This window comes from Lepidothrix coronata, unplaced genomic scaffold, assembly GCF_001604755.1.
Source record: "Lepidothrix coronata isolate B3197 unplaced genomic scaffold, Lepidothrix_coronata-1.0 Scaffold27, whole genome shotgun sequence".
Taxonomy (NCBI): domain Eukaryota; kingdom Metazoa; phylum Chordata; class Aves; order Passeriformes; family Pipridae; genus Lepidothrix; species Lepidothrix coronata.
In genome coordinates, this window is record NW_016690207.1 from 6,789,712 (window position 1) to 6,806,199 (window position 16,488).

At 44.9% G+C, this 16,488-nt stretch overlaps 1 protein-coding gene across 1 annotated transcript in view; it reads left to right on the top strand.

Annotated features, from left to right (window-relative positions):
- Positions 1–7,000: 7,000 nt before the first annotated feature.
- BARX2 (BARX homeobox 2) overlaps positions 7,001–16,488 on the top strand; it is a 32,591-nt gene continuing 23,103 nt past the window's right edge. The window contains exon 1 of the mRNA XM_017809455.1: positions 7,001–7,229. Within this exon, the coding sequence (XP_017664944.1) occupies positions 7,001–7,229 (229 nt within the window). The remainder of the gene's footprint in view (positions 7,230–16,488) is intronic.

The following is a 16,488-nucleotide window of genomic DNA, read 5'->3' on the forward strand; positions in this document are numbered from 1 at the left end:
GGACACACAGTCCCTGGGCTCTCTCTGGGATTGGCGGTCTTGGTTTCTCTTGAATGGCTGTGCAAAGATCCATCTGCAGGTTTGGATTTGGGTCCTGCAGAGCCCAGAGTGATGAAGGCTGTCTAGAAACCATTAATAAAGCTCAGTCCTTGATGGCATCAATAACCCCCTCTGGGCTTCTTGCAGGCTGAGATAGTGGCAGATTGTCAAAATTACTTCAGGTCCTGGAACACCACCCATTCCAGGATGAATAGGCTTCTTGTGTACAACTCACATGATCCTGGTGTTTTTCTGGTGTCTCTATGGAGACTGGAGACATTCTTCTGGTCTGTTGGTTTGGGATCTTTGCTGCCTGCAGGTAAATTGTCTTGTAGCAAAAACGAAAGTAGAGATAATCCCCTGAATAATGAATAAAGCATCAGTCACAGAACACCAAAACATCCTGGCTCTTTTATAGGAGTCAGAAATATTTTGATTTTTCCTTTTTAACATGCTACCATCCAGCTTGGCAGAGATTTAACAAGACTTGTGCAAAAAATAATTGACCTTAGGCAAAGCTGGATGAAGCAGTGAGCATTCACATGTGGATCCTCACCCAAATGAGGCTGGAGCAGGGATTAAAGAGTGAAGCAGTGTTAGATTTGGGAAGCCTTCCCTGCCAATAATTGGGGGTGCTTTTTGAAAGATGTTCCAGTTCCAAACACTTTTTCTCATGAGATCAGAAACTTCCCCTCACTGTTGGCTCCAGTCCCTCTAGGAAAGTGGGTTAAATGAGATTTTTGTTACCTTGGCCATATTAAAATAGTTGTCTCTGTTTTCATTGGCATCCTGATGACAGCACTGTGGGGAGGATGAGGATGAGGATGGTTTGGTGCTTCCTTGCCCTTAGGGGTGGGTTGTCACAACAGTGTGGAATTCACTGGAGAAATGGATGCATGGGGAAAATACTATTTATTGTCCCATGGATATTTGGGAGGAATAATAGGGGACCAGGTGCTTCTGTCTTGCCCAGACTGGCCCCTCGGGTGGTGTGATTAGGCCAGGAGCAGAAACAGTTGCTTTCTGGGATGTTCTCCAGGATTTTTTCTTTCCTTCTCAGCAGTGGCCTGGCCATGACTGGTACAATCTGCCACCTCTGTTCCACAGCGAGTGCCCCCGTTGTGTTTTACTGCTCAGGGTGACACAAAATGCTCTTTGCATTCTTGGTTGCCACTCCCAAACTCCTTAGCCCTAGTTTATGAGCCCAGATCCTACCAGCCATAGCCTGGAAAAACAAATCCCACTTGCTGAAGGATGGCAAAACCTCAGGTGTGCGTGGTGTCTGTGCAACACCCAGAGAACCAGAGCACCCCATAAATATCTCTCTAAACACCTCTGTTCTGCCAGTGGGGCTGTCTCAGCATTCATTAGCATTTATTCTGTCCAGCTTGGCTGTTCTTTGGTGCCCCAGCACAGCAACGTCCTCGGGGAGCTCATGGAAACCACTCCAACCCCAGTGCCAATGGTGGGGCTGGTTGGATTTTTGCAGCACTAGAGCCCAGGAAAGGAGAAGCTGCTCAGGTGTGTGTGTCCCTGCAAAGGGGTTACTGGGAAAAGATCAAGACACTGCGTCACAGCCCCCGGGGCTGCTGTGGGGGAAAAATAAGGTCAGAGGGGAAAATGCTGGGATTTAGACTATGCTCTGCCTGGACAGGCACGATGGTGAGTGAGGCCTTTGCCTCAGTTTCTCTCCATGTAAATCTGAAGCCGCATCAAGATCTCCTTCTAAGGGACTTTACAATCTGTGGGATGAACTTCGTGGCTTGTGTGTTCTCAGCCCACTATCAGCACTGATAAAAATGGTTATTAGCTGTACTATTACTTTAAACCAGAGCATCTTAATTAATTTGGGGACTGGCCAATGGATCACTCACATGATAAATACCATTATACTCTATTTCTAGATGATTCAAAGTTGGCTCTAAGCAAAGCAGATTAGCTTTAAGGCTTGGGGCAGAACAGGAAATAAAACAAAGGTGTCCCAATTGACAGTTCAGCTTTCAGTATAATTTGGCACCTTGGTTTATTCTGACCATCTCAAGGGCTACTTTGTTGTGCTGCTGCCCCAAGCCCAGGGCTGTCTCTTAGGGACAAAACCTGACAGTGGAGCCAGGGCTGGTTTGGGCCACACAAATGCTGCAGCACCTCAGTGGGGTGAGAGGGAATAGGGGGACAATCAGTCAGGCTCAGAGTGAGGTGTGGTGAGACCCCAGGAGGCTGCAGACAGATTTGAAGGTGACAGGGGGAGTAATGGCATTGAGGAGTTGAGACAGGCTCTGTAGCTTTGGGGGCTGGAAAGAAATTCCAATGAAACTGCTGGACTTGGAGGAGTTGTATTCCAGAGTCACTTAGGCCAGGAGTGAATGTGCTTGTCAAGATGAGCTGGGAGCAGCAGCCTCCCTGCAGGGGTGGGATGGGAGGATGTGCAGTCACTGCTCTGCTCTGGGGTTTCTGTTTCCTCACACGCTGGGGTGCCCCGAGGTACCATCCTGCCATCTGCAAAGGGGCCAAGGTAAAGTTCAGGGTCAAGAAACACTAAATTTTCCTCTCCATCCTATGGTGGGATCTTGCTTTTCCAGAGGCTTTCCAGGAGATGGGGAGGAGACCCTGCTCAGAGGTGTCTTTGAAAAAGCATTCCTGTCAGGGGAACAGAAAGGACCAAGGGCTCAGTAGCCACACATAAAGTGGGTTTACCTTCTATGTGGGGTGTTTTACACTCTTGCAGGCTTCAAAACAGTCTTCCTGGCATGGGGCAGATACTACAAATTCACTTTATTTATGTGAGGAAGATGCTGAGATCTTTTACTCAAAGGGATTTTTATGCACTGAGACCTTTCACACTGAGAGGACAAAGCCTCTAGATCCCCTGGAGCGAAACACTGGCCCAAATTGTGCCTCCCTCTTTCTAGCCACACACTGGATTTTTCTATTCTGGATCAAGTATCCAGCCCAATATCACGCCGAAAAAGGCATACACTGGTGATCAGAGTGCTGGTGTTTAGCAGGATTGGTTATGTCTGTACATATCTGTTTACAAAGGTGGTTGGATTTCACTGGAAAAGGGACTTGTCTAGTGATTAAACCTGGTAATGTCAGCGGCTTGGAAAGGTATCTTTGCCCTTTTGATATGGAAAAAGGAATTCAGAACAGGAGCCAATGCACTTTAAGGCTTTGGCACTTTAGTTTGTCCTGCCCATTCTGTCAAAAAGGGTTTGCATTTTAAATTCGTGTTTGAATGTGGAAACCAGTGAGCTGAAAACCTACCACACAGAATTCCTTTCCTTAGGGAAACGATCCCAAGGTACTTGGCAATGTATAAATACAGAAGCAAGAAATCACAACCAGCTAACTCTGCCCTGAGCAGAGCCAGGTACTTGGGTACTACCTAAAGAACAACTTCAGTAATACAGCAGCAGCTTAATTCCCCCTGCCTTAATCACTGTCTTACGATAGTGTTTGTGCTGGGACTAAACAAGACAGCTCTAAGGTGCTTAATCCTTTTGCAGGGGTGCCCTGTGCTGGGGCTCCAGCGCTGCTCACAAAGGGCCTGGGAGCACCAATTGTCACAGAATTAAATCGTCTCCAGAAGCGCAAATTCAGAGCGTCTCCTGCCGTGCCTTTCCCGACTGAACACGACTGCCCTCCTGGAGGACCTGCTTCCAGCCCTGCTGCCGGGCTGCCCTCCCTGCTCCTCCTCAGGAACAGCCCTTGCTGACTGCAAGCTCAGAGTTCTATTTTCCTCCTCAATTCTGGTTGAAAAAACGCTTCAGTCAGTGAATTGCGGGATCTTGACCCTGGGGTAATTCCCCGGTGGAAAAGGCAGCGATCCCGGTCTCTGCTGTCCCCCCGCATTGGCGCCGTGCAGGTGCCGGGCTCACGCACCCAAACTGCGCCAGGGCTCTGCCCTCAAACCTCCCCGAACGCGCCTTTCCCTTCCCAGCCTCCCGGCCGGCCCCATTCCCCGACCCCAGAGACACCTCCGGGAGCAGCACTTCCCAGCAGGGCTGTCCTGCATGAGGAGAGTCCTGGGGCTCCAACAGCTGCTCGGGGTTTGAGTCCCCTTGGCAGATGTTCGCTATTCCAGCCACTTCATTAATTTTGGAAACAAAACCCCTGATTATTCACGACCAAAGCACCCCCTTTTTGATTGACAGCCAGCGTGTGTTTCAGACAACATAACCCACGTATTGCTCTGGCCAATTGCTTTTTAAAAAATCATGAAAGAAATCAAGTTTCGCGCTGATCCCACCTGCCAGTTCACCCCCCTGGCTCAGGTGAGGGCACTGCGTGCCCAGGGCACGGCAGAGGTGCCAGCCCCTCTCTCTGGATATTCAGCTCTTCAGATGGGAGAAGGAAACGTTTAAAGACAAGCAGAGACTCTTGTCCTGGGATCAGTTTGTGTGTGAGTTCAGCGAGCCCACACTTTGCTTCCCCTCTTGATTTCTGATCTAGTCAGGATCTTGGAATAGTCTCGGATTCCCAGTGTTGTGCTCTCAGTTCAGGAAACATTGCTGTGCTGTCGGGTTTTGCACAGGCAGTGAATGCACAGGATTTGGGAGGGGGTGGAGGGGCTGCAGCTTCTGCCCAGACACCGAGGGAAAGCTTTGCTGCAGCTCCGGGGTTTAAATCAGTGGCTTGCTCAGGATGTTGCTTCCGAAATATTCTTTGCAATAATGTGCAGGAAGCAGTAATTGCTGAAGGTAACGTTGCTGGTAATTATTTTGTCTCCTAAAAAAAAAAAAAATAAAGTGTCTGGAAAAGGCAAAGAAAGTAGCTCTTAAAATGGTTTACGTGTGAACGAAGAGGTGAGTTTTCATAAAGTACATTCATAACGAAGTCAGTTCATCTCCTTAAATATCCATAGTCGGTTTAGGAATTAAAGCAACTGTTTAAGTAATTTAAAAAGAGTTATGCCATCAGGGAGGGAAGAAGTCCTTGAACCCTTTAGTTGTTATCATACTAGTGAAATTCCTGGTACCAAGATGGCTTTAGTTTCTCAAAATAAAAAGAAACAAAACCATTTCCAGCCAATTTATTTTAAATTGGAATGTCCTCCCAGTGATTTAATGAGCAAAATATTTTTCTTTAGCTTTGTTGTATTATAATTTGCTGTGCCGTGTTTTTTTTTTTAAGTAATAAAGTTTTAAGAAAATAAATTCAACAGACATATCAAAAGTCTGATATTTCCTTGCATTTGCCTTCCAGTTTTGACAGCGTGTGGACAACACAAATATCTTATTTTGATTTTGGGGCTCTCCAACTCAGCGAATGTATCTTTGAAATGAAAGGCAAATGGTACTTTCAATTGAAAAAGAAATATTGCTTTCACAAAAGAGGTCAAAGATAGTTTTGTAGTTTTTTGAGGGCTTTTAAAAAATACAGTTGACAAAACAAAAGTTGCCCAAATCGTTGAGGAGAGTTTGAGATGGTTGTTGCCTTCTGCAAAAACAGGTTGAGTTTTCTACGAGTAAAATAGGAGTTTGCTGCTATTTGGATCACCGGAGCGTGAGAGCTGAGGGTGGCTGATGACTTTTTGCAGATTATATTTAAATCCTTGTATGAAGCCTACAAATAATATTTTTTTTGGGGGTAACAGATCTCCATAATGAGCCTGTCTTTTCCCATGTAAAGCCTGCGAGCCGGCTGTGGCTTCTGGAAGACCTGCAGTTCATCGGGAGGATTCCACCGATTCCCCGGTACAGGGTGTCCTGGTGATTCCTGGGCTCAACCAGATGTCCGAGGCCACGGAGCTGAGAAATAAAACTCAGAGCTCAGCCTGGGAGGGAAATTTTCAGTGGGGAAACCTCTGCCCTCAGAGGAAGGGGCTCAAAGCTCAGCTTGGTGAAAAATCCAGCTGAACTAAGCAGGAATACGGCAGAATATCCTCTCGGACTCGGGGACCGAGTAACGCCATTTCGGAGAAAAACATCTTCTAAATATTAGGTATATATTCTATATGTCCCTATAGGTGCAAGGCATCTATAAACAGGATTTTTTTTCTCTCTCTGCCGCTCTCCAGCACTTCGCGGCCGGGGAATGGGTTTGATGCCGGTCCGGGAAAGTTGTCGGGGCCGGGGATGCGGCATTTTAGGTTTTTTTAAGTAATTACAGTCTAGAGGACGGAGATCGGAGGAAGAAGAAAGGAGGAAAAAAAAAATCCAGCCCCAATCTGGAACCTTTCCAGTTGTTGCACAAAAAAAAAAAAAAAAAAAAAAAGAAAAAAAAAAGCCAAGCCAAGCCACACACCCCGGTATCTTAAAATAGCGAGCAGGGAGGGGAGAGGAGCGACGGATCCTCCCAGCCCGGCGCGGGGTGACAATGGGGCTCGGCGGGGAGCAGCGGGAGCCCTGATTGACAGCCCGAGCCTCCTAAAAAGGCCGCGCGGCCATGGCAGAGATGCTTCTCGGAGCCTTTATATAGAGGGGAGAGCGCGGAGCGGCCGCGGAGGGACCGGCGGGGACACCGCGGGGACACACCGCGGGGAGACAGGGGACACAGCGGGGACACAGCGGGGACACCGAGGGGACACCGAGGGGACACAGCGGGGACACCGAGGGGACACCGAGGGGACACAGCGGGGACACAGCGGGGACACTGAGGGGACACCGAGGGGACACAGCGGGACAGAGCGGGGCACAGAGGGGACACAGCGGGGACACCGAGGGGACACAGCGGGAACACCGCGGGGACACCGAGGGGACAGAGCGGGGGCACAGAGGGAGACAGAGGGGACAGGGCAGGGACACAGCAGGGACACAGTGGGACAGAGCGGGGGTACAGAGGGGACACAGCGGAGCACAGCGGGGACACAGAGGGAGACAGAGTGGACGGAGTGGGGACACAGCGGGGATACCGCGGGGAGACAGAGGGGACACAGGGGGACACCGCGGGGTCCGCTCGGGCCGCCGGCCGCCCATGCGAGCCGGGCGCGGCCCCGGTAGCCCCGCGCAGGGGTCCCGCCATGCACGGCCACCCCCAGCCCCATTCCCGGCCCCCTCCCGAATCCCAGCCGCATCCCCAGCCGCGGCTCCCCGCGCCCGGCCGGCCCAAGGCAGGCAGGAGGCGCTACAAGACCTTCATGATCGACGAGATCCTCTCCAAGGAGACCTGCGACTACTTCGAGAAACTTTCGCTCTACTCCGTGTGCCCGTCGCTGCTGGTCCGGCCCAAGCCGCTGCACTCCTGCGCCGGTAAGCCCGACCCCGGGGGGCCGGGGGGTCCCCGAGCGATGCCCGGGGCTCGGAGAGGTCGGGGGGGCTCGAGCGAGCGGCTCCTGAACCTCCCACCGCATCCCAGCGCTGCCCTGGATGAACCCCGGCTTTCCCATCCCAACCCCGCAGAAGGGATTGCTCCCACTCCCGCTGTTTGCCAGCGCGGGGATAGTTCTTAGTTACCAGCTCCTACTTCCGTTGGTTACTATCGGCTGTTAGTTACCATCTCGTGCTACCAGTTATCCGTTGGTTACTATCGGCTGTTAGTTACCATCTCGTACAACCAGTCACCCGTTAGTTACTCTCCGTGGGCAGCGGTGGGTTCAGCTGAATCGCCCTCGGGGTGATCACAAATCCACAATCAGCTAAAGACGAGGAGTTAAAGAGCTCCACAGGAGCAGAAATCGCCCTTCACCTCGTGCTCATTGAAACCTCCGGTGATTATTTCATTGCATCTGTGGGAGTGCAAAGAAATTAAGAGAAATACTGGGAAAAGGAAGAAAAAATGCTATAGAGGTACAGCTTTTCTACCCTAAATTCTCATGTCTTTGAAAGAGCTTAGGCTGTTTTTAACAGTAAAGATAAGAAAATAATTCTGATGATTTTGCAAACAGAGACACCACAAATAAATACACCAAGTGGCTCTGCCCTGTACAGGCAACACAAGGAGTGACTGGGTCTTGATCATGCGTGTTATAAAATTTCCCAAGCAGACTTGTCTAATGTGAGCCTTTAAAAATCCACATTAAAAGTAAAAATAGTAGTCTTAGAATGCATTTCAGATTGTAAATAACAACAACAACAACAACAACAACAACAATAATAATAATAATAATAATAAAATCCCTCTCTCTGGTGAAGCAGGAAGTTTTGCAGGTTTCTGTCCGGTTTCTGTCCTTCTCATAAGGCCACCCTTCCAGTGGTGACACCTGATGTGTTCAGAGAAATGAGACAATGAAACTGCAATTTAAAAATACAGTCTTCAAAAAATCTTATCTATTGACAAATATTCATAAAGGACTAATTGCCAGTAAAAATAATATGTATTTCAAGGTCATAGAATTCTAGTTTTCCTTTTTCTCTTTCCTGGGAAAGCTCATTTTGTATTTGTATTAAGTTGTGTTCAAAAACTCAGTGCCTGCACTTTGCCTTAGGTTTGTTGGTTTGGTTTGTGGGATTTTATTGCTTGGCTGAATATAAATAAGAAGGATCTTTTCAGCTCTTAGCAGAGCTGTGCTAATAGAAAACTTGATGTTGGGGTATATTAAGAGTTTGACGAGTAGAGTAAATCCTTGGTCCAAGCACAAATCTTCCTCCAACCTCAATATTTATTTTGTAAATACGACTTATTAAAGATCCAGAAGGGATTAGGAGGCTGGATCAGAATTAAGGCTCATGATGACCAGCTTTGGGGAAGAAGAAGTTGCCTGAATAGTGTGATCCTCACTCAACATTTCCTTCTCCCGATGGGTTTGCCCATGACGTCCCTTCCCTTCCCGAACGAATCGCTGACATGTTTTTATGTAGGAACTGGTTGTTAATCAAGATATTGCTGACAAGGGAATTTTTCAGAGCTGATCCCTTGCTACTGCACAGACAGGGAAATTCAGTGCTTGGCCAAAATAGGCACGACGGTCCCAAAGGGGTTCAGTGTGTAACACGGAGGCCCCGATTCCGCCCACAGACCTCAATCCACCAGGATAAGGAAAGAGGTTTTCCTCTCCTTCTCTACAGAAAGAGAGAGAATTAGACAAGAAAGTCTCTTTAGCACCTAAAAGGAATATTATCAATGTCCAGAAGCTGTATGAATAACTCAGCATCAAAAAATACAGCCTGGGTGTCACCTAAGGGCTCCTCGGGATTTTGGATGGGTGAGGTGTTTCCCAGCAGCTGGTTTGACTGTCACCAACCCCATCGGAAAAAAAAGAGAAAAATTTTAAATACATTGTTCTGGGTCAAGCATTGTCTGTGCAAGAGGAATTTATATTAATGAAATAATCAATATCCTCGGATGATTCAGCAGTGGATTCGGAGTGATGCTGCTGTGCCTCCTGTGCTTACTCTTCAATTAAAGCCCTATTTCTCTTTGTGCCTGGGATCTTTAATGAATTTGTCTCAAGGTTGTGTTTCTGGCCCAAGCTCTGGCCTGTCCCTGTGTCAGCCTGGTTGTGAGTATCTTGCTTTTAATGGAATAAGCTTCATGGACTTGCAGTGCTCGGGAAGTGAAATACAGAGAGAGACTGTGGATTAAAACTAAAGAATAAACTGCTACAAAAGTCCATGGTTCCAAACTGTCAGATCTTAAGGTTTATAGGCACAATTAAAGGATTATATGTATTAGGTAATGGGAATTCTTTTAATTATAGAAGACAGGAAATTATTGACTAAGAAACAGTACCACAAAGGAGAACTAAATGTCAAAGACCTTGAACAATAACCAATACAAATCTGTAAATAAAATTAAAAAACCAAACGAACACAAAAAATAACCCAAAGACACACACACAGAGAAAATAAACAAAACAACCCCAAACCACCTGGGGACTAAAGGCTGCAGAAATACAGCACTATGGCATTTAACTTACTGCCCACCTTTGCTTTGCCTCTGGAGTTAATCAGGACGGAGTGAGCACTTAGTCTCTTCAAGATCTAAAAAACTTAGTCTTAACCCAAATCTAAACCACAGAAATTTGCCTTACTGTAAGGTAAGCTGGGACCTGGGAGGGTTTGAAGCAGAGATGAGTAACAAGTTTCTCCAGCTGAACCCCTTTTCAGTGGCTTTTTGTCGAGTCGTGAGTCAGGTTTTGTAGCTGTTTTCATGGGCTAAAGAGTTAATATTTCTTTCATCTTGGGTGAAGTCAGGGAAGGCTGATCTGCCTTTATAATTTATTTGGAGCTGAAAGATAGAAGCTGTTGTACGTGTGCAGTCTGTGTGTTCAACAACAGCCCTCGTTAAGTGACGAGAGATTGGAAAACTTCGGTGACCCGGCGGAAAATGGGGCTCCTTCGGCTGTGATGGAATGTTGAATATTTGAGTGAGTGCAGCTGAATTGGGAAAAAACAGATCAGCCAAGCAGAGGGAGAAGGGGGGTGAAAGGAGCGTTTGGGACTTTTCCTGGGCATGGTGAGGTCACAGATTGACAGTTTAGTTGGAAGGAGCATTCGGGAGGTCTAATGCAAAGCCATCGATGTCACTGGGGAGATTCCTATTGCAGAGAGCCTGGAATAACCCCCAACCCAAATTTTTCTTTGGAAAGAAAACTTTTTCCCTGTGAAAGGGTTCCATCCCCATCTTAAAATTCGGTGTTTGAAATTGTGGCATTTATTGAGCAAATAAACAAGGCTGTACCCACACCAAATCTGTAACAAAATGCTGGTCTGGGTCCAGAGCCACTAAAAAAATTTAAAATAAATATTAGAAATATTTTTGGATGGTGGGTAATACTGCTTTCACTTGTGACTTTTTGGGTTGTGAGAACTGAGGGAAAATACAATTTTGCTTCATGGTATTTATATTTTTATTGGCTTTTCATATTCTGTCATAGCTAATTAATTTGTATAAGTAATGACACAGTGTTAATATGTGTGGTTTGTTACACTGATTGCTGGAGGTTTAGCAGACTCCTGTAAGAATCACTTTTCAAATTGTCTTTATATAATTTTTCAATTTTGCATTTTAAAATATCCGCTGTAGAGTCTGTTCCAATTCTGGTTTGTCTCCTGTATTTTTCATAATCTTGGGTAAGCCATACATTTAAAATCCCAGTTGCCATATTTGTAGTTTTGTGCATGACAAAGAATTCAAGGACATTGTCAGCATGTGATGTTACAAGGTAAAATTGGAAATGCTCCGTATTTATAAAAGGAACTAAAATAGTTTAAAAATGAAATCCAAGGTGGTCGTGGCTGCGGTGTGGAGGGGAATTGTGTGAGATCCCTGGTCAGGGTGGAATTTGTGACATTGTGTATTAATAATCAACAATATTGCTCTTGGATGGTGTTTTTTAAGCTCTCCAAACAAACTGAGATGTCTGGATTGCAAAGCCTTGCATTGCTCTCAGTCACAGACTCTGCAGTTATTTCAGCAAAGTTGGTCGTACAAATTATTCGTTGTCTGCTGGGTGTTCATTTGTACCAGGCCCTATTCCAGAGCTCATAAAAAAACCCCAAATTTGAATATATCTTAGTGGTTTATAATTTAAACCTTAATGAGCATCAGTGTAATTTATGTCTGTCCTAAGCCAAGGTTTTTCCTGATGCCTGTCTCAGATGGGGCTGTGCTGGTTTCTCTTTAATTGCTATACCTGAACACCACCTTGGAAGGCACAAATACATCAGTATATTGTGAGAGAATTAGCTACTGAACATAAAGATATTTACCCCTGTGGAAGGAGTGTTGTGTCCAAGGGGATTCTACTGCTCCATGTACATTTAAAAGCACCACAACTCCAGAAGTGGAACTTTCATCTTCTCCTCTTGTTTACTTACTTTTGAAAATTTACTACTCTTCTTCCTGTGCAACAAATTGCCTCTAAAGAACACTAATAATTATTATCACTTGCTTTCCTTGAAATTATTATTGGGATTTTTGGCTTGGTGGATTTTTTTGTTTGGGGCTTTTTTTGAGACCAAGACGTTGCTCGGTGTTTGTGCGATTGGGGTTTCAATGTAGGCAGGTGTCTAAAATTGCTCAAAACTTGAATTCTTCACTTCCAGTTCTGTGTCTGTCTTATGCTGTTTTATATTAGGATGATATTAGGAACTGCTTTTTTTTTTTTTTTTTAACTGTCATTTTCCTTGTATCCATGGTATTTTCTGGATTAAACTGAACGATACCCGCCAGGGCCTGCAGGGACTCATTGCTCAGGAGACAAAGTGTGACCTTTGATGTTTCTGGTTCCTCACTCAGCCTTTTTAGGGAACCACAGTGAGAAAGTAGATTTACTTTACATTCCCTCAGCCTGTAATCTTGAGCTAGGGCTGGATTGTTGTCCCCCAGTACACAGTGGCATCCCAGTCAATATTACAAGGTGTTGGAAAGAGTTTTGCTCTTGCCCGTTGTGAAGTGGGTGCTCAGGAGACCCATGAATCCATGGAAAATCTATATCCTAAAATGTTGAGGGAAGCAGGTCAAAATGAATATGTGTTTTTATACAGGATTGGTAGGGGCAGACTTAAATTGCAAAGCTGGAAGTGTCTCCCTGTGGAAATCTGCTCTGCTGCAGGGCTGCCTGGGGTTTTTGCTGATTATTTGTGCAGACATATGAGGAAAAACAAGATATTTTGAAAACTGCCTGTATTTATTTGCTTTAGTTTGCAAAGATCTGTATAGTTCTGTAGTTGATAGCAAAAAATAATGGCAAAATTAGAAAGGAAATCTGTTAATCCTGGAAAATACAAAGTGCTGCTTGTGTAGATGTCTGGGATTCCATATTAGTGAAGCTATGGAGTACTTTTAATAAATGTAAGAGAGTTCAGAGATGATATTGCTGCAGAGAGATTGCAGAAGACGCCATCACATTCATGCTAGTGTCTTGGACTGCTCTCGGAAAACTCAGAAAAGTCAGGATTTGCTGTCAGGAAAAAGCCCATGTGAGGAGCAAATGGAACAAGCATATGGAGTGAAGGGGGATTCCTCTGTAACTGCTGCAGATTGGGAACAAAATGGAATTTTAAAGAGCTCAGTGTTTTTCAGGGTGGCCACCGTGGTTTTTGCATGTTTTGCTGTCTTTAGCAGAAAACATAGTTCAGAAATGCCCAAAAGTGGCATATGGGGGAGAATAATGGGCTTGGTGATGCTAAATAGATACTTGGAGAAGTGTCTGCTAATTTTCTCTGTTGGATTATATCCAATATTAGAGGTGGTATTTCAGAAGCAAAGCCAGATCAGAGTCTGAAAACTGAGCAGGGAAATCTGACTCTAAAGAGGTTTCAATGCTAAATATTAAGAAAATTGGAATCAAGACTGATTTTGCTGTCTGTATCTCAGCACACTTAATAGAGAATATAATAGTGAATAAAAGAAATCAGTGAAAGGCAAAGCTACAGAGAACAAAACAAAGATCACACCCCAGTGATTGCAATAAAACCTACTGTGGCAAATAATCAGCATTGTGGTTGTGGTTGGGCATGAACAGCATTGTGGAGGAATGTTCTAATAGGGGATATTAATGAATGAGGGATTCCACTGGGAAAATTGACACCTACACCTCATTTTCTAAAGCCTCTGGAGCACAGTTTGAATCCATCTGCTCAGCGAGGGAGGTTTTCTAAAAGGTGTCCTCAGTTTGGCCACTGCTCGTGGAGACTGTGCAATGCAGATTAGTGCCTTTTTTATTATTTTTATGACTTTAATTCAACTTGCTGCTGTAAAATGAAGGAAAAGACAGTCTCATCTGGTAGAACCAGTGACCTCCAGCATTGCTGCCCTCAGGACAAGCTGGGTATGAACAAGGGCAAAAATCCTCCCTGGAGAAGGTGGGGAAGGAATTGAGACCGTTCACAGCCGATGTGTTATGTGAAGCTCCCAGTCCTCCCCAGGCTCAGGGAACAGATCCATCAGAGCAGTAGCTAAGGAGACTTGTTGTTTTTCCTTCTGTTTACTTGTGCTGAGCAGTACATTCGTTTTCCACGGGGAAGGACAGCTCCCTGGATCCCAGCCTTGGCAGTGTGTGATCGGGGCATTGATCCACCCTCAGAGAGGATTTGCTGCTGACAAGGCTGTTGGGAGCAGGTTTGGGAGGTGGAGGGGAATCTCTGCCTTCTGAACTCTCACTTCCATGCTCTTGGTTCGTAGGGAAGGAAGTTTTGCATGGAACTGCACCAGTGGATGGCAGAGCTGATCCCTGGGAACTGATCTTCCCATCAGGAGCTGATCTCTGGAGGCACTTGCTCAGTGCTCTCGCGAGACTTGTTTCTAAATCTACTGCTGGCAGTTCCTGGGCTTAGAGAGGCTCTGCTGCTCCGATAATCCTCATTTCTCCATTCTGATGATCATTCCTCCCGCTCACTCCCTCGGTCCCTTGTCTGGTCAGAAGTGACTGCACAGCCCTGCTGGGAGGAACTGGAAACTTGGGATTTGCATCTGTAGACCCTGCACAAAATCTCATCTCATCCAGGTGAAAATAGGAGTAGTCAGAAAAACGGATGTTTTGGTTTGTTGGCAGATTGAAAAAATAGTCATCACTTGTCCATTTTGGTTAAGAGTGAAGGAAAACGTTACAGATTTTGCTTGGCAAGGTAAAGGTTTAAAAAGCGTGTGTGTGGAAAACCAGATCAGAGAAAATACTTGATCTGGAATAAAATATTGAAAAATTATCTTCTAAAGGCTGAAACAAACTTTATAGTTCTTGCCTTTTTATGAGACATTTGGCAAAGCAATGAAATTAGTTTTGGTATTGCTAAATTTTCTTTCTTTTTCTTTTTCTTTTTATTTTTTGAGGAAAGAAAACCATTTTCAGTTAGTTCTGTGTAAGCATTCTGGATTGCAGAACCCAGGATATGTTAACATGAGCTTCATTTGTTAGGAAGTAACAGTTCCTTGGAAAATCTGGGACCTATTTTGTGATCTCAGCTGTATTTGTGTAAGTCAAGTCAAGACAAGGCCTGTAACAGGATGGGATCACAAGGACAAGCTCATGAGAGCTGGGCAGTAGAATTCCAATGTTATCCATTATTTCTTGAGTTCCCAGGACTGTGGGAGAATCCATCTGAAAGGCCCAGTGAGTGATGTGAAATTCCCAAAACTGCATTTTAATGGCACCTTAAAAAATAGAGCCCTGTGGTGTTAGGACCTGGCTAATACAGTAAATACTTAACATTTTCCATTTTCCAGTATTTTCCCACCTTTATGTTTTGACCGATTCTTGGCCAGAAGTCAGCTCAGAACACCAAGTCACCAGTTGCAGGTACTTTGAACAGATGTTTGGGAACAGCTGAGACCCATTTGAGTGGCTGAAGGGAAGGGTAAAAAACACCCGTTCCACAAAATATCCTCCATCTGCCCCAATGTGGACTCCTGCACTGATAGTCAAACCTCACTGGACTGCAGTGAACACATCCTGAATATTTAAGCTCTAAAACCAAAACCTGTAAGAACCCTGCCCTTGATAGACAAAACCTCTGCTTTGCTGTTCTTTTTTTTGTTTAAAAAAATCACACTTTTTTTTCTGTTTTCTGACAGAAGGAGAAAACCAGTTTTCCACAGTTTCCTATATGACAAGATTACAAGTCTGTTTGGAGACGTGATGACAGAAAATTTGTGAATATATGGTCTTTTTGTCAGAGCAACAACTTTCAATGATCTTAAAATGTGCTTGGATGTGTGTTTTCAGGTTTTATCCTGTAAATTCTTTGACAAGTCAGTGGTTTATATTCGTGTAGTTGATTTTCTGACTCCAACAGGACTGCTTATGCAGAGAAGGGCTTGAACTGGATTTATATTTGCCCTGTATCTTGGATCATCTTACTACTCATTTTGTGGATTTTCTCCAAAATCAGAGAGTTTTCCATGTAGTCACCAATTCGTCTTTAAACACTTGGCCACCATTTGGCTTTGGACATTCTGCTATTTGGATATTCTAATGATAATTTTGCAAGTCCCTGGGTAGTTAATGCTACTTTTCCTGCCAGTGCAAACTATTATTATTTTTTTTAAGCTGAGATTTCACCTTACAGGGGTTGAATTTCATCTGAATTCAATTTTAATAGACATCTTGAAAACTAATGTTGAAGCAACAAGTAGCTTGGAGTGTACAGGTACCTCTTGCCACATCTTGTGTAGAGCTGCCTACGTTGATCCATTAAAAGCCAGAACACTCTTGTGTAAGCACAGAGGGTTGAAGCCTTAATAAAAGCATCTCCTTTTCTTTTAGAAGACAGAGAAGTGTGTGTGATGCTTAAGTAGGATATTCTATGACAGATTAGCTTGTCATCTTTACAGCAAAATTAGCAGTGGTATACTTTATTGTGGAAAACTTCTCCTTCCATGTCATGCTTAACATGATCCGTCTTATGGAAGGCCCAGTGCTCTGGGTGGGGTTTATTCCTGGGGCTCAAAGAGTAAAAAGATGAAAAGTTCTCCTGAAATAGAAACCAGTAACATAATCATTGAGACAGTAAAATGGTTTTTTTTTGGCCACAAAACATTTGTGTGAGTTTTGAATACATTTCACTTCATCCTTCTGCCTGTTTTGTTCCAAACCTCCTCCTGACAGCTTTGCTAACAGTTCATTTTGTT